This window comes from Idiotropiscis lumnitzeri, chromosome 4 (assembly GCF_059441095.1).
Source record: "Idiotropiscis lumnitzeri isolate Australia: NSW breed Sydney's pygmy pipehorse chromosome 4, RoL_Ilum_1.0, whole genome shotgun sequence".
In the NCBI taxonomy this organism is placed as follows: domain Eukaryota; kingdom Metazoa; phylum Chordata; class Actinopteri; order Syngnathiformes; family Syngnathidae; genus Idiotropiscis; species Idiotropiscis lumnitzeri.
The window spans coordinates 18789010-18806744 of NC_142394.1; the positions used below are offsets into that span (position 1 = coordinate 18789010).

Below are 17735 nucleotides of genomic sequence, written 5' to 3' on the forward strand. Positions count from 1 at the left end.
GTGTGAAACGCTGTATCACACTCTGGAGTCCACTGCTCTGCAAGAGGCTGAGTCGGACTGCGAGTTAGCTGAGGTGGCTCTCGTTTGTAAATTTTTCCTCGTTTCTTTGGTGGGTGATAATTTGTAGTAAGACGGTTAAGGGATTTAGTTATCTTGGAATATCCTTCAATAAAACGTCGATAGTACCCAGCGAAGCCTAAAAAACATTTTAACTCTTTGACAGTAGATGGACGTGGCCAGGTTTTCAAAGCTGAGATTTTGTCCGGATCAGTATGTACTCCATGGGCATCCACAACATGTCCTAAATATTTAACTGAGTCTCGAAAGAAATGACACTTTTCTGGGGACAGTTTAAGCCCATAGTCTCTGAGACGTGACAGGACTTTCATCAACCTGTTCTCGTGTTCCTCCAACGTGTCTGAGAACACAATTAGATCGTCCAAAAAAACAAGCACTTCGTTCAAGTGGAGGTCACCAACACACCGCTCCATGAGGCGTTGGAAAGTGCCTGGGGCATTCGTGACACCTTGTGGCATCCTATTAAATTCATAGAAGCCAAAGGGGCATACAAAAGCTGTCTTAGGCTTGTCTTCTTCAGCTACCTCAACCTGATAATAACCAGACTTAAGGTCCATGACAGAAAACCACTTCGCCCCACTGAGAGCTGTGAATGTTTCCTCAATATTTGGGAGGGCGTATGCATCTCTTATGGTCCTCAAATTTAACTTGCGATAGTCTATGCATAGCCTGATGGATCCGTCCCTCTTTTTAACCAATACAATTGGTGAAGCAAAGGGGCTTTGAGACTCACGGATTATACCTGCGTCAAGTAGCTGTCTGAGATGCTGCTTCACTGCTTCTCTGTCGCTTGGGTGAATGGGCCTTGGACGTTCTTTGAAGGGTGTCTCATCGTGTAACCGGATCTGATGCTTTACAGCAGTAGTGTGGCCGTGCGACATGTCATCAAGAGCAAAAACATCAGAAATGGATAGTAACTTTTCCCGGATGCGCTCTTTCCATTCCTCTGAGATGGGAGACTCGTCAAGATCGAAGATGAATCTACTGGTCTCCTGTCCCGGTTGATTTAGGGAAACTTGAGGTTTAACAGGTGTAAAAGGGGACACCTGCTGGGCTACACAAGCTTGTGCAAGAACGCTGGTTGGCCGCAGTGTCACGCTACGTTCACCCACATTATGTACAATGACAGGCACTTTGGTACTGGCCCTAAAAGGAATGTCTACAAAAACGGACTCGATCAGCAGGCCTCCTGGCAACTTGTACTGCTCATGCTGTTCAAGCACAAAGCTCGTGTATGGGTTTGTTCTTCTTAATCTCACATTTCCCATGAGACATGTTTTCTGGTTTGGAAGAATTGTGACAGGCTTCTTACTATGCAGCATTACCGGGTAGGGATCGGTATCATTTCTCTGAGCCTGGGCAACATGTTGTAGGATCATTGCAAACTCTTTGGAGCGTATTCCTTGAATAAACGCAGGCCCATTTTGCTCCACTAATTGTTCATAAAGTCGCAAAAGTACATTTGTCCCAATCAGCAATGGAATTTTACTGTTAAAGTGGCATTCGGGAACTACGAGTGCTAGTACGACCAACTCCTGCTCTTCTCCTATCATATGTCGTGGGAAGGAAATGTGCGTCTGAATGTAGCCGAGGTATGGGACATTCTGTCCTCCGGCTCCCTCAATTTCAAGAATAGTGTGGATAGGTTGGATGGAAAGATGAGAAAGGTGCTCTTTGTGGAAAGACTCAGAGATTGTCGTTACTTGTGAACCGGAATCTATTATAGAGTCACATGGCGTCCCTTCAATCAGTACAGAGGCTGCACAGCGTGGGCCTATGAGACCTTTGGGCAAAGACAATTGAGGGTCGAAAATGTGTTCGGGTTTCATCGGGCAAGTGTTTTGCTGTTCAGTGTCAAAAGATTTGGGACTCTGAGAATCAATGGTTGCAGCTCCTGGATGTCCCACAGCAGGAGCTGCCATTAGTTTAATGCAAAAGGAGCTGAAGCCTGTCGTGCCACAAAGTCAGCTTGTTTCTTCTTCAACTCAGCGTTTTTCTCTCTGACGTGGACAGGGTTTGAATCATTCGTGCAATGAACTGCTATGTGATTGTCTTCCCCACACTTGAAACAAAACCATGCACGAGGCATGCCAGGGATTTTAACAGAGGTTCGTGACTGTCTTGAATTGACATATAAGGACTCCTTAGGCTCAGTTGCACCATATTTGTGTGCAACCCTTTGGTTTTGGATAAGCATTTGGACTTGCTTGGTTAACTCAGCAATTTGCTTTTCAATGTTAGCAGGTTCATTTGTGGGTTGTGAATCTACAGGGGGACTAGACATTGGGGTGGTGGTCTTTTCCTTTTTGCTCAACTTTTCCACTTGCTTTGTGAGTTCAGTGACCTTTAAATCAAGCTTTGCAGTTTCGTCATCAAATGAAGTGGGGCTTGTCAGCGACGCTTGGTCAAGGACGGGCATGTTAAATACAGAGTGGGCATGTGCAGCAGCCTTTGTTGCACCCAAATGTTTTTTCATACGGTCCAATTTAGCTGTCCGTCTGTCTTCCTCTGTCCGCAACATGAGAATGAGGTCCGGGAACGAAGGGGGGGAACTCTTTTTCCCTTCAAGCTGAAGACCTATTATCAAACTCTGGTCCCAGCAACCCCGAATGAACTGTTTAAGGAGTAGCTCATTCACATTTGTAGTAGATGCACCCCCTCTAGAAATAACTCTGGTGAGAAGACTGTGAAGGCGACTCAAGAAAGCGGAGGGCTTTTCTCCATTGTTTTGGTTGGAGCCCAGAAATGAAGCGAAAAGTTCTTCTCCATCCTCAACAACGCCAAAAGCGGATTCAAGCTGAGTCACATATGTTGATGGTAGTGCAGTGACTCCGAGGGGCTTTACAATGTCTGAAGCAGGGCTAAGTAAGCTTTCAAGCATCCTTCTTACTTTGTGTGCATCAGTCAAAGAAGAGTCGCAAAGTAAAAGATCAACTTGGGTGCGCCATGTCTCATAATCAACTTCACCGTTGGGCCGAGGAAGTCGACCTGAGAAGGTGCGTATTTTTGCATGTGCAAGGGACGTATGAGTTGGCTCGTTACGTATAATGTGCTCAACCACCACTTTCTGGACATGAGAAGGGTTGTAAATGCTCTCATCTAAACGAACAGCACTAGGACTAAAAGCACTTGTGGGCTCTGCTGGTTCACTTTGATCACAATAGTGAGTGTCAGTATCAATGTTTTGGTCATTAGTCGGTTGTGTCATAGCATTAGGTGTGGGGCCCGCCTGTAATTCACTTTGAAGGAAACTAAGGAAGCCTACCTTGCCACTATTTCCCATAAACTCAAGTTCTCTAAGGTACCGACGGGCCACTTCTTTGCCCATCTCCCCTTGAGCGATATCTCTAATAGTTTTAGAAGACCAAGTCGAACTTGGGTTATTGGGGCTTGCAAGTTCCCCTAAGGTCGCAGGATCAACTTCCAAAATAGCCTGTTCTGATTCGTAGATAACGAGAGTTCTGCCTTGCGGTTGGTGTGGCTCATCTGGAACCCTAATGACCTTTTCTATTTTACCATTTATCACAAAAACATCAGAAATATGACCATCTGTGCAAGTTGGTTCAATTCCTGTGACATACAACGTTTTTTGACCATCAACTCTAAACCGCTGACAAAGATCCATTTTTTTTCCAGGGATATAAGTTATAATTAAGCGTATCTTATGGGTTGGAGGTAACAAAAGCCACTATGCCAATCTCCTGGCTGGCTCGCCACAATTTGTGTAACCACCACAATTGAACTAAGCAGCGTCACACTCAAGCTAAGTAAAATAAATCAGAATTTGTTTGTGTGTACCAATTATTTGTAAGTATTCAACTCAAGACTCATCTATCTTGGGTTGCAGGGAGATTGGCGGCAGCAACTCTACTTAGAGCAATAATAAACCTCCAATAGAAACAAGACACACTTAGAACAATTAACAGGAATATGTGAACAGTTGTATTTATATATCCCAAACTCCCCAATATTCAGAACATTCAATCTCTCTTTAAACATATATTCGTGTTAGTTTGTGTCAAAATTGGTGTCAGATCTGACCCACAAAAAAAATGTCTGAGATCTCAGAAAAAACAAACAAAAAGGAAAAAAAGATTTGTCCAAAAAAAATCCTCTTGACGGTCCTACCACCCTCCAGGGAAATAGGTGGCCACGGGAATCCAACGTCACTCGCCGGCGTCCTAGGAAGTATCCAATCCACTGCCGGTGCAGTTCAAGCTTTAGACGATTCTTTTAGTCCCAGAAAAAAACAGCCTGCACGAAACGTGCAGAGCAATCATTCAATGTGGCCCCAAAAACAACAGTGCAACAATCGTCCAGTGAAAAAGAAATTAAATAGAATAAAAGAAAATACGTGTATCTAACACACATGGAGTCCTTCGTGAGCCTGTTAGCTTATCTCACTAGGTAGTACACTTGCTAGGAAGGCATGTGCGAGTAAAATAGTTTACAATGCTTTAATTTTTTCAGTTATATCTCACCATTAGCTAATAACAATCTCAACGTTCACAAACCTTCATCCTGACTGTTTTTTTCAGTTAAACATCATGAGATACATTGACACAGGAATGTTAATTAGGCACATTCGACAAAAAACTCACCAGGATCGATAGTCTCAAAATAAATCGAATTTCCTTGGCAAGAAAACACCACAGGATTTGAACTCCATTCGCTCACAGTTCACACAAAAAAGTTCAACGGACCAGTATGGTCTATTCAGAGCCTTTCTCCTTCAACTCGCATGAAACAAAATGCTAGAAAGTTCTCTACGTCTCTCGTACGAGATGAGACGTCATATCAATGCTGCGGTGCGTTCTAGGTCCGTAGGAAATAGTAACAGCGCTAAGAAAAAATCACATTAACAGAAAATAAGAATAGGAATAAAAAAAGGCTGAGCCAAACATGGGTTACAAAAGCAAGCATCAGTGATCCCCTCCTTAAATCACCTGAAGAACTTAAGGACTCCAATGGTTCACGTTCAGCTCCAGTCACTAAAGATCCAAAATTAACCAGTACTTCAGGGGAGACACAGAGGTTAAATCTTCTCAATAGTGTCAAGGAGAAGTCAACACCACCTCTTAATGCAGACAAAGCCTTATCTGTTCTCTCACCTGTAGACAGGACTAGCTCAGTCAAGGTTCCCCAAACTAACATGTGCCAAGACGCCGAGACTGCCTCTAGCGAGACCATGAAGCCTTCAAGTTCGACAGAATTTCTGCCAATCGACGATCTATTCTGCACGTGCCCAGTGCAACAGGAACCTGGGCCCCAGTTAAGAATTAAAGATCCGCAGGTTCAGAAGCTAGTGGTATTTCAAACCTCATCTCCTACTGATGATGAGCGTCTTCGAGCAAAAGGCCTCTTTATGGCTAATAGCAAAGAAAGTACAGTCAGAGTGGGGGTAGAATGTAGTTTAACAAAACCTAGTCCTACAGTACAAACAAAGTATTCTCCTCATTTTCCTCCAACATCAGAAAGAAAAGAAGGAGCTGAAAGCACACTAGATGGCGCCATTGGCAAATCCCGTTCTGAATCACAAATATGTGCAACAAAATCATTACCTAATTTAGAAGACAAAACACAGAACCCCTCTTTAGAGAGAATAACGACTATACCAACTAAAGAATCAAAGAAATTGGGCAGTGTTAAGGGGAAGTCCCAGCGCACTGCCCCTTTTTTGAGCATTAGAAACTTACTTTCAGCGACGTTCCCAGCAAGAATGAGAAGGGAAACAGATGAGCGAAGAGCTCAGCTGCAAAAGGTTCGTCAGTATGAGTTGGAGTTCTTAGAAGAACTCCTGAAACCCAAGTCCTCGCAGGGAGAGTTTTTGCCCCAAGGATCCTCACCTGTACCCTCAGGGACTCCCTGTGCCTGCCAGCTGCGCACCAGCCCAGTCCTAAAAGCACCAGGCATCTCTAGGGAACAGCGGCGAAGCTGTGACTGTAAGAGAATGTGTAGGGGTATGAGACTACCTGATACACCAGTGGGCTCCACAACAGAAACGCAAAATAGAGGCAGAGAGAGAACTACCACAAAGACCCCTCCAACAGTCTCCAAAGCACCTCAAGGTGAAGGTGCTACCCGGCAATCTCAGAATTTAGAGGTCAAGACCGCACGAATACGTTCCATCAGCCTTGAGTCAAGAGAGCCACGGGGAGAGCAGGGCACCTGCTTGCCCACATGCACCTCACAAACAAACTATGTGGAAGCGCCACAAAATAAGAAGCTCCAGAGGCGATACAGCATTGGGGAGTTGGATAACAGTACTAACACGCCTGTTTATGCAGAGGTAAAGCCCAAAACCAAGAGTCTTGAAAAAGAGATGGAGCGAGTCAGAGCTACAGGATTAAGGCTGCCAACCCCAGTGGAACCAGTTCATACACAGTCTCATCAGGCAGATGGAAAGGGGAAAAAAGGTGTATTTTATATTCAGAGCAACGAGTTACTGAATGAAAGTAAAGAAGAGAGTGGGGAGGTGCTGTTGACGTTGCCCAGTGAAGACAGCGATGACAAGGATAAATGCTGTTCATTCTGTTTCTGCTACCGGAAATGTGAGGCAGCAGATGAGAGCAGTGAGAAGGATGAGCTTTCATACTCAATTCCCCTTCAGGTTCTTCCAGGCATGGAGCTTGACTCAAGTACATTTCCTGTTGTCAGCAAAACCCTGCAGGTTCTTAATGCAGAAGACTGCAGTGGAGAAGAAGACACAGAGAAAGAGCCACAGGCACAAGAGATTGACCTGAGAGCTTGCAGCACACTGGAGGGGAGCCTGGCACGGGTTGAGGCTCTACAAGGGAAATCTTTCCGCTTGCCTGATGGCTTCCTAAATGCCCAGTTGGATGCTAATGAGTTACTCGCCATCCTACGTCAGTGTGCTAATAGCCCACAAGCCGAGGGTGAGGCTCGTCTTCAACCCTCGCGGATTGCGGAGTACAAGCAGGAACTGGCAGTGCGCTTCAAAGAATTCCGAGCATCTTGTCGGCGAGTGGCCAGCGTGGAAAAAAGCCCAACATGTATGCTTGCTGTTGTCACGGCCAGCTTTCAAGTGCTGTGCGATTTAACACAGACCTTCATCAAACTGGTCAGAGGGGTTCGCACAGAGACTCAAAGACAGCAGCTCTTAAGAAAGGTCGAGGAAGTAGCTATTAACTATACTTTACTCCTTCGCGCAGCAGAAGAATCGATGGGACATTCGAGCAGCCTGCCGACAAAATCAGTTAGCCCTCAAGTGTCCTCCGACACCAATAACATGAGCTCACTCACTCGACCCATCAAAGTTCTTCCTGCCAAGTAAAGACAACTCTTGCGGGATTTTGAGCAAATCGAAAACGAGCTCATTATGTATTCATTCATTGTTTATATTTTTACTGAATGTGCAATGGATACTCAGCAATGAAGATTGCAATGCAGCTGTTCCATCTCATGTTTACAGGCCCGAGGTAGCCTTGTGGATATTGCTCTGAAATGTAAAGATACACCAAAATGCACAAATCAATAGAATAGTAAAACAGGGCTAATCACCTCGTCAGTATATTATCAAAACAAGTAAATCAATATAATATGATACATTATATGTAGTATAAATTTGAGTTGTGTCTACATAGAAAATAATAAAACATTTTGTGACAAAAGATGGATTTATTTAAAAGGTAATAATATAAAAGAACTTTGAATATGATTTATTTCTAATATATATATATATATATATATATATATATATATATATATATATATATATATATATGCGCTCTGGACAAAATGTGTGAGATTTTATCAAGTAGCGAGTGCTGTAGAGTATATAGTTTAAAGCAATGGTTGGTTAAATGGTACTATGTCGGTATATGGAGCTAAATGTTGTAATAAAAAGATGACATTTCTGTTGGCAATGTTGGACATACAGTAATTAAGACAGAAATGACTGTGTTGGATACTGAAAAACATTCAGTCCCAACAGCAACATTTTGCATTTAGTCATGCCGATCTTGTAGGTATGCACACACCTGCAATGGGTATATCATGTAGCAGAGATCCAATTAACACACCTCTCCTCAGTACAATAATATCCTATTAAGAAGGGGTATCCTCGCTATACTAAATACACATGTATTTCACACCAGTCTGCTTCATATGCCACTCGCATCTCACTACTCGATCATACAATAAGCCGGTTCAGTGAATATGGCTATTCAGGCTCAATTAAAATCGACAATGTTTTAGGAGTTGTGCAAAATCACTGTATACTGAAAAATATTATATAGTTTTAAACACGCCCATCCACAAGCAATGGAATAAGATGAATAGAACTTTGCACAGCTTCTGAAGTTAGAACTCAAGTTCAACTGCTGTGTAATTGAGTGTTTTTTTAAAACATATTTTTTTGCTTAAATATTCATTTCAATCTGCACAAGTTTATTCTCAAATCTAAAGCTTTCATATAATCCCTTGTCATCTTAGATTGTCAGGCACCGTATAAACTTGCTTTCTGTGTGCTGTTGTACATTGTGCAATCTAGGAAGTATATAAGAAACACACAAAGTAGTTTTCTATGTATTTTAATAAAACTAACACATCTGCCCAGTGTCTGAAATCTTCTTTGTGTCTCTGTTAACACAAAAGAATCAGAAGACCATCGCCAAGGATGGGCTGACCTGATATGTGCAGTGTACACTGTTTAAAGTTTTGTGCAACACAACTGTGACTGCCACACTTCCAAAATCAATTCTTATTGTTGAAAAATTAAATAAAAATATCATGCTAATTTGATACGAAGAAACGAGTAGTGGTATATGATGGTAAAATGTTTATTAAAAAAATATAATCTGTGTGTGTTTTGTGTTCCCATTTTTATTCATGACAGTGTTCAGCAGGTTACTACAACTGTAGGATTAATTTTATAAACTCAACAACCTCTAAATAAATAAATAAATCATTATTTCTGTGTCATTATCCTCATCCTAAAAATTTGACTGACAAAATCATGTTCACAAGCACTCTCTTGACATTGTCCATGATTGTTGTTACGGCATTTTTTACAAAATGTAAGATCTACTGTGTTTTTGTTTAATTTCTCTTTGTGAATTATTTTTTCCTTGGGAACAGTTCTTTAATGTTTTTTTTTTTTTTTTGCTTTCCACAGTGGAAAAAAATAGCATAACTGTGGCAATAGAGTATGTAAAGTTAGATTCTACAAAGATATGTATTGCAGAATATTCTTAATATAAATATTAGAAAAATACAGTGATAAAAAATTTGAAATACAAGATTTAGCTTCTTATTTTGTAAAAAAATGTAATCAAAAAATATATATAAAAACCCAAGTCTTTAAAGTATTATTGTAACATACAAAGAGTATAAGCAATTAAAAAGCATGAATATTGTAAGCATTTATTTTTATAGTAAAAAAAATAAACATATCAGACCATGAACTTGGCACTACGATGAACGTTTTTGTTTTGCACTGTGACTCTGTCATTCAGAAACCCCATGGTGAAATTCATTGCTTTGTTGTTATTGTTGTTTTTAAGTGCACCTATTCATTCTTGTCTTGTTTTACTCTCCGTGATAGTCACTGTGCTCTTCTGTCTGCGTTAACTCATGTTATGTTTCGAGAGAAATAAAGGATATCCAATAAACTCTTTCAAATATTTGTAAATGACATTTCATGTCAAAGATGACTCACAGTTCAAACGCAAACCTTGAGTCCATATGTAATCATATTTTATTAGCAAAAATATTTTCTACAATTTCAAATTTTGACTTACAAAGTGTTTCACGTCGGTCATATTTTAACATAGACCAATTTGCTGCCATTATAATTTAACGTTTTGAATGTTGAATTAGTAAAAGGATTAATTATATGAACAACAACACACAGAAGAAAAAAATACAATATTAAAACTTGCTAACGTACACTCACCCCCCTGCGATCTCTGCGATTCTTCACTTCCTGGGTCGCTCAAGAAATCCGTTCTGTGACGTCACAACTGTCCAAGTTATTCATGGATAAACAATTAATTAATGAGGATAATTATAAACGAGACACACGCGTAAACCCTGCACGAAGTAAATGAACACCGTCCTCAACGCTACGCTACGAGATGTCTTACTTGTGGCGAATCTGCGAAGCAGAAGAGTAGTATACTTGCCTTGCATGTAAATACTGTTGTACTGCCTGATATTTATTTATTTATTTATTTATTTATTTATTTATTTATTTATTTGTTTGTTTGTTTGGGTTTTGTTTAGATTTTGTATTTATTCTTCTATTTTTCTGTTTCTTTTTAAAAATATTATTATTATTATTATTATTAGTAGTAGTAGTAGTAGTAGTAGTAGTAGTAGTAGTAGTAGTAGTAGTAGTAGTAGTAGTAAGTAGTATTATGCATGTGTGCACCTGGAAACTCAGTAGACTCAATGAAAGACAAAAAAAGTGCAACCTGGATGTCAAGAAAACATGCGGATCAGGAGTGCTGGTAGTAGGTAATCAACATAATAGCAAAAAATAATATCTTTTTAATTTCTGAGAGGATACATGACCAACACAAAACCACCACTCCATGGAACAAAATACAATTCCCATTGAAAATGTTTTTTTAGTCACTCATAAAGGTACAGTGTGTAGAATTTAGTGCCATCTAGTGGTGAACTAAACTAATAGAATGCAATGACCTGAACTCGAAGCACGTGCATTTTGAAGCATGCGCACTATGGTTAATCAGAGAGCCCAAACATCACAAGCCTACGACTAATTTCTTCAGCAAAGGTGCAAGCCATCTGACATTACAAAAGATTTCTAGTATTACCTCAAGTGACAAAATAAGTGCATTATATTTGTTAGTCACACTTTAGTCATTGATCCACATACATTTGTCCGCTAAGTTTGTCTCTTTCGGGTATCCGGAGCAGAAAGATGACAGCGAAACATGGGAGCCTGGGAGCCTCCTGTAGGACAGGCTCACCGTATGTAAGATAATTACCGATTACTTCACCAACAAAAATTAAATGAAAAAAATACATGAATCCACCCATCCATCAATTATCTAAGCCGCTTATCCTCACATTATTTTACACTTGATTGAATGAGGGAGAAAGCCGGAGTGCTGGGACAAAACCAACACAAGTCAACAAACACCCAAACTCCTCAAGGAAGGCTAGAGCAGAAACGTGACTCTGAGGTAGATGCGCTAACCACTTAACAACCATACAACCACTTGATCCATCCATCCATCCATTAACTGAAGCTCTTATCCTCACAAGGATTGCAGGCAAACTGGAGCCCATTCCAGGATTGGCAGCTAGGGTACACCCTGAATTGGAAGTGAATACCCTCAAATTAAGCGGAAAAGTCTGCAAGTAACATCTTGTTGGTTTAATTTAAAATCCACAGCGATGGTGTTTGAAAATTTATTTAAAAACCTAATAAGTCAACCAGAATCTTCAGACAGATTGTGTTCAATCGAGTGGGTTTCTTGTGATGACCCCTATTCTGTAGAGTTTGTACTTGATGTTTTGGTTTGGCGTGATGCCATCAAGATACAATCAGTGCTGCTGTGATTGACCCACTCAAAAAGAGAGGGAGAGAGAGATTGACCCACTCAGGAAAAAATTCCAACTCCTCGATATCTGCTGAGCTTTTGTAGAGTCACTGTTACAGACAGTGGTCAGGAAACGTAACGTGAAGTCTTTGGAATTATCTGGATTCATGCAAAAATCAGCAACAGACAAGCAGTTTTCTTTATACCACACAACCAATTGCATGTTTGCATGTTAACCACAACATGAATATATTTTCAAAGTTTATAAGCTACTGACGATCATGAAACCCATCTGCGTTCTCCTCCACATGAACAGCCGATTAAAGAACACGCGCAGGGATAACGTCATTGTGTTGTAAGATTCTCTGAAAAGTGAAAACACAATTAGACCTTGCGCGAGTCCTTTTGAAATTTATAATTTCCCGTGAAGGAAGTGAGTTTTGACACCACGTTGGAAAAAGAATAAACTACTGAACCATACAGGCTTCCACTTGCTGCTGATGCGTCTTTTTATTTAATGCTTGGCGCATTCCAAAGTCCGAGTGAACATGAACGCAGCATTCGCCGTTGACTGGGTCTGATGTGACGTCATCACCATTAGCCGTAAGTGAAAGCGTGCGCGCTGCAAGCGGAGGAAAAGAGTCGCACGCGTGATGTGTCGGACTGGTGGTGTCTAGCAGGTCAATATTGTGACTCGGTAAGAATAGCCGGACAACTGTTGATTATTTGATTCCACTGACTTATTTTTGTTTGCAATACTAATACAAGCTGTTGCTGTCGCCTGCTTAGACGACTCGACGCCCTGGACTGCAGCAAAATGCCAAATATCAAAATATTCAGTGGTAGCTCGCACCCAGATCTTTCTCAAAAGATAGCCGACCGCCTTGGTCTTGAGCTGGGGAAGGTGGTCACCAAGAAATTTAGCAACCAAGAAACATGGTGAGTGTATCGTCGCTGCTATTTTAGTTTACGACAACCAATCTGCTACCAACTTGCTAGCTAACTGCGCCTATGTAGCCTAGCTAACGTGATATCGCCTAGAAATTACCGCGCATGTGTCGGTTGGAGCTTTGTTTATTCTGGCTCTCTCATATGCTTGAGCGTTTATTCGATATTTTTGAGATCCGATTAAGGTTCATGGACTAGTGCACTCGTTGTCCCCATTAGTAAGCCAATTTGGAACAGTAGATCTTGTTACTAGGAATGTATTTCCACTACTAGTGCAGCCATACGGTATATTAAAAAAAATGCTCAAATGCCATATCATTAAGTTCCATGTACTTGTCCACTCTATGTCCTCAGTAGTGGGAACTGTGCACTAGTTGACGACTGCATGCTCCTAATACTCTTAGTGAGATTGCAAAATTCTCCATTTTACTCTTCACTAGTGGTAATAAACTGCACAGTTTTGCCTCACTAGTCACATGTAGTTGTCCTACTAGTATGCAGTAGTGAAAAAAACAACTTGTTGGAAATGGTAATTTTACTAGCCTGCTGAATTGTCTTACTATTCGCTTATTAAGATGGATATTGCTGGTTGAACCCCACATATGTGACGCGTACCTATTGTTTATTCTGTCTCCTGCCGATGTATGTTTGCTTAGTTCTCTGCTGCTAAGTGATGTTTGCCTTGTCACCTTTGTGAATCTCCCCGCCACAGTGTGGAGATTGGCGAGAGTGTACGAGGTGAGGATGTCTACATCGTCCAGAGCGGCTGCGGGGAGATCAACGACAACTTGATGGAACTGCTCATCATGATCAACGCCTGCAAGATTGCGTCTGCCTCAAGAGTTACTGCCGTCATTCCTTGCTTTCCGTACGCCCGCCAGGACAAGAAGGACAAGGTGGGGGTGAGGGACATCTGTCTAATTTTCTCTGCCATGCTGTTTGCCATCCGACGTCATGACGAGAAGCCTCTGGCCATGTCCATGCACTCACTGCTGCTTTTCGGTTTGTTTGTGTTTTTTGATGATATTTCTCATCTGCTTCGGTTTGCACGCCTGTTCCATGTTGCACAACCCATTGCTTGTGATCGTGAAAGTTGCATATTTAAAGAACTGTTTTATTTTATGTTGTGTACGATAATTAATGTGAGCGTTATTCAGGATGTCCCAAAAAATGTAGCATTTTGTAGTCACATCCTGACTGTTCTCATATAAATTAACTACAATTTTAATGAGATGTGGAAAAAATGTAACTTTGTCAGTACGATGGGTTTTTTTTTTGTTGCAGGTGAAAAAAGACATTCCATAAGCTTTGAAAATACATTTAATGTGTTGAAATCAAGTTATTTGGTAACAAATAACTCCTAGTAAATTTAGCTAAAATTAAAAAAAACAAAACATTTTTTGTTACAAAATTTAAAAAAAAAAGAAATAAGGTCAAACAGTCATTTGCCAATTATTATATGGTTAATAAAAAAAACAGTGAAACTAATATGCTAAAATAAAAGTGTGCATTTTCGACAAAACTATAAAAACTGTCCAACTGGAAAAGCAGATTTCAATATCGCACAAGAAAGTAAAAGTGGCGAACATGATGAACTATTGTCAAGCTTTGTAAAATCGGTTACTAAACTATATCAGTTTGAATTGTATTAAATATAGTCTTGTATTTTTCAGCGAGAAGCCTGTTTAGTTGGCTTGGGACATCAAGTGACTCAGATATTGAACCCTCTGGTTCTCTCATTTTGCCAGCTGTGATGGCTCTTATTTGACAAGCTTATCATTTTTGCACGTCACATGTAACATATTGTCACTATTTACTTCCAGATTATTGAATCGGTGCATCACAAATTATCAAGAAGGGGAAGTGTGATGAGATGCCAAGTTCTCAGTTCAGTGCTAATTTTAGCCCAAAGTCATGCTTGGCAGTCGTCTTTTTCCTTGTGACTTAACAGATCTGTTTTCATTGCAGAGCCGTGCTCCCATTTCTGCCAAGTTGGTGGCCAACATGCTGTCCGTGTCAGGTGCTGACCACATCATCACAATGGATTTGCACGCTTCGCAAATACAGGTGAATATTTGCACACCGCAGTGAAGGTTTGGGGCTTTTCCAGGCTCGTGCTTGTGAGTGATTCGATCCTTCTAGGTTTATACACTTTAGAACACAGCTGGAATTACTGCCCTGATAGTTATTAATTGGCTTCAGCAGGGCACATTCACACTGGGCCAGTCATGGGCTTCAAACACTTGGAATGGAGGATTATGATGCTCAACTACCTGACGTGTATAACCTTGGCAAATGCCGAGTGAAATATAACGGGAACACAACTATTTGTCAGCGCGTCTCAGCCGTCGACGCAGCTGCAAACTTGAACAAATGAATCCGTGGTGGCAACAGCACAAGTTAGTGCGACAGACCAAAAAGGTATTGCTGCCGTGTTTATTCAACAACTCGATCTTAAATTTCCTTGTGCTCAAAAGCAGTTTACAGAAAAGCCACTGATACTGTATCGAAATGTGGTATTGAAATTGCCTTTATCGTGTTGAATTGTATTTTTACCCCCCAAAAGTAAGAATTATATCTTGGTGTGGACTGGTAAAGCCCCAAATTGGTTCGTGTTGTATCTGTCAAAAACCGTATCGCTACTTCCCTGCATCACTGTTACCTTACAGAACATTCACCTACTTTTTTGTATGATGATGAAGTGTTATTGTTTTTCAGGGATTCTTTGACATCCCTGTTGACAACCTCTACGCAGAGCCTGCTGTGTTAAAGTGGATTAAAGAAAACATACCAGAGTGGAAGAATTGTACTATTGTCTCACCAGATGCTGGTGGAGCAAAGAGGTGAAGAGAGGCCTTTTGCACTCCAATGTTGTAATTGTTTCGTCTCTGTAATTCCTAGTGAGGTCAAAACTGGCTGAGATGGTCGAATATTCTCTTCGGTCTTTAGCTGTAACTTGGCTACTTTCCCATTCTCTTCCCAGGGTCACCTCAATCGCTGACCGGTTAAATGTGGACTTTGCACTCATTCATAAAGAGCGGAAAAAGGCAAACGAGGTTGACCGGATGGTTCTTGTCGGTGACGTGACTGCTCGAGTTGCCATCCTTGTAGATGACATGGCGGACACCTGTGGGACCATCTGCCATGCGGCCGACAAGTAAGCTTCCTGGGTGACACAATTAATTTTAGTGTATGAACATCTATGGAAATATGCTTGTTCGTCAGCTTAAGGCCCATGTTCTGGTACCCTCTTTGTCCACACAAGTAAGACCATTCACTGTGTGAGTAGAATGACAAGGGCACTAGTATATTGTGTGTGTGTGTGTGTGTGGGGGGGGGGGGGGGGGGCTCTAGTGTAATTAGAGCAACTAAAGGCTTTAAGAATTAATGATCTGTTGTTGTTTTTTTTTAATTACTCAATGAATCAAATTTTTAAAAAAAATCTGCTTTGTCTCTAGAAAACTTTTCTTGTATTTGGTCTTTGAAATAAACTATATTCATATGTCATGTGTATTGTGTTTTAGGCTGATTTCTGCCGGTGCCACCAAAGTGTACGCCATTCTGACCCACGGCATCTTCTCTGGGCCTGCGATCTCTCGCATCAATAATGCCTGCTTTGAAGCAGTTGTGGTCACTAATACAATACCCCAGGAGGAGAAAATGAGGCATTGTCCCAAAATACAGGTAAACCGTTGTCAAATGCAGTGGTCATTCAACTTTTTTTCCTGTCATCCCCCTCCGGGGGAATAATTTCCACCAACATAGCCAAACTAACTGATCATCATGTGTGGCTGAGCTTTCCTTCCTTATCACATTTATCGCCCCCCCGAAAAAAAAAAAAGTGTTGTCCAAAGAAAAATTAAATGTTTTCTTCTTGCAGGTGATTGACATCTCCATGATCCTTGCGGAAGCCATTCGGAGAACCCACAATGGCGAGTCGGTGTCGTACCTATTCAGCCACGTACCCTTGTAACGGTGTCTCCCGTCAGGCCAACACATTAAAAAAAAAATTTAGAAAAAGAGGCATATGCCCCCAAACACAACCAATAGAGAAGTTCCCTTTGACTGGGGAAGAAAAGAACTCTCATGTCTGTTACACGCATCCCACTCACATACCAAATAGACCATATTTATTGAGCTTGGATGTATCCGTTTGACCAGAAAAGACCATCAAATGTAAGTGTGGTTCTAAGGTGGCCAAATGCGAAAAGGTTCAAGGAGTAGAAATGCTTTTTCAAGGCGCTGTATGTGGCGTTTTTTTTTTTTTTGTTTTTTTTTGTTTTTTTTCTCTCACCAATTTTCGAGGTACGCCATATAAGTGGGGTTTCGCCACTGTGGTTGTATTTTGAAGATGATTTCTCTGCAGGTAAAAATGGTACACAGACAGGTGCATCTCAGTGGAACGTGATTAAATTGAAACGTGATTTTTTTTCAGTAGTTCAATTCAAAAAGTGAATAAGTTTTTACCGCTATTTTACAGTCACAGAAAAACCCAAATTAGTCGATTCCCAAAATGTGAAAATTACACAAGACAATCTAAATGATTTTGAATATAGAAATTAATCATTCTCTATATAAATCAATCATGAATTTGACATTTTTAGTTGAACTACTGAAATAAACTTGCATGGTGTTCTAATTTATGTAGATGCACCTGTACATTAAGTACTCCAGTTTTATTCCCCACTCTTTATTTTTGGGGGATTTTATATTTTAATTCCAAACTATACTATTTACATTTTGAGTAGGTGCAATTAATTCAGGTACGTTTTCTTTTAAATAAAACTGAAGACAATTTTTTTTCAGCATTTATGAAGCACAGACGTGTGCCAAATGGACACAAAACTAACACGATCATGTGAGTTTGTCCAATTTTCAGTGTGGCCATTGTTTGTTTAGATTTTCCATAATAAATACATGTATTTAATTTACATTTACATTGTTGATGATTTTACTAAAAATACCGTCCATTTGCAAGATTTTTTTACCCCCTTGTTCTATTCCCAGTGACAATATTTGTCTTCGTTACTGCATTCATTTATGTCCACGTTTAGTTACATTTTAAATAAAGACAATAATGGCCATTTGTCTTTGGAAAGTGTATTCTTTTGTTTACATTTTAATTAAACTTCTTCAAATACCAAACTGTCACTGTTTCAGGCTGTGAAGGCATTT

General features: G+C 40.5%; 3 protein-coding genes across 9 annotated transcripts in view; 2 read left to right on the forward strand and 1 right to left on the reverse strand.

The window, feature by feature from the left end:
- frmpd3 (FERM and PDZ domain containing 3) overlaps nt 1–9013 on the forward strand; it is an 89107-nt gene extending 80094 nt beyond the window's left edge. Inside the window, exon 19 of the mRNA XM_088294505.1 lies at nt 4999–9013. Coding sequence (XP_088150631.1) covers nt 4999–7372 — 2374 coding nt within the window. The 3' untranslated portion in view covers nt 7373–9013. The remainder of the gene's footprint in view (nt 1–4998) is intronic.
- Nucleotides 1–10174, reverse strand: part of LOC148338421 (uncharacterized) — a 154053-nt gene extending 143879 nt beyond the window's left edge. For all 6 annotated transcript variants that reach the window (XM_088294496.1, XM_088294500.1, XM_088294492.1 and 3 more), the window contains exon 1: nt 9995–10174. The gene's annotated coding sequence lies outside the window, so the exon portion shown is untranslated. The remainder of the gene's footprint in view (nt 1–9994) is intronic.
- Nucleotides 10175–12164: 1990 nt separating this feature from the next.
- prps1b (phosphoribosyl pyrophosphate synthetase 1B) lies at nt 12165–17644 on the forward strand. 2 transcript variants are annotated; one of them, XM_088294741.1, is made up of 8 exons: nt 12165–12309; nt 12402–12551; nt 13273–13462; nt 14529–14627; nt 15279–15403; nt 15544–15717; nt 16085–16244; nt 16441–17644. In XM_088294741.1, the coding sequence occupies exons 2-8, from the start codon at nt 12430–12432 to the stop codon at nt 16531–16533; spliced, it is 963 nt and encodes a 320-aa protein (XP_088150867.1). In that variant the 5' UTR covers nt 12165–12309; nt 12402–12429; the 3' UTR covers nt 16534–17644. The 2 variants fall into 2 exon arrangements, with proteins under 2 accessions (XP_088150867.1, XP_088150868.1); XM_088294742.1 differs by having other exon boundaries at nt 13273–13456.
- The last annotated feature ends 91 nt before the right edge of the window (nt 17645–17735 follow it).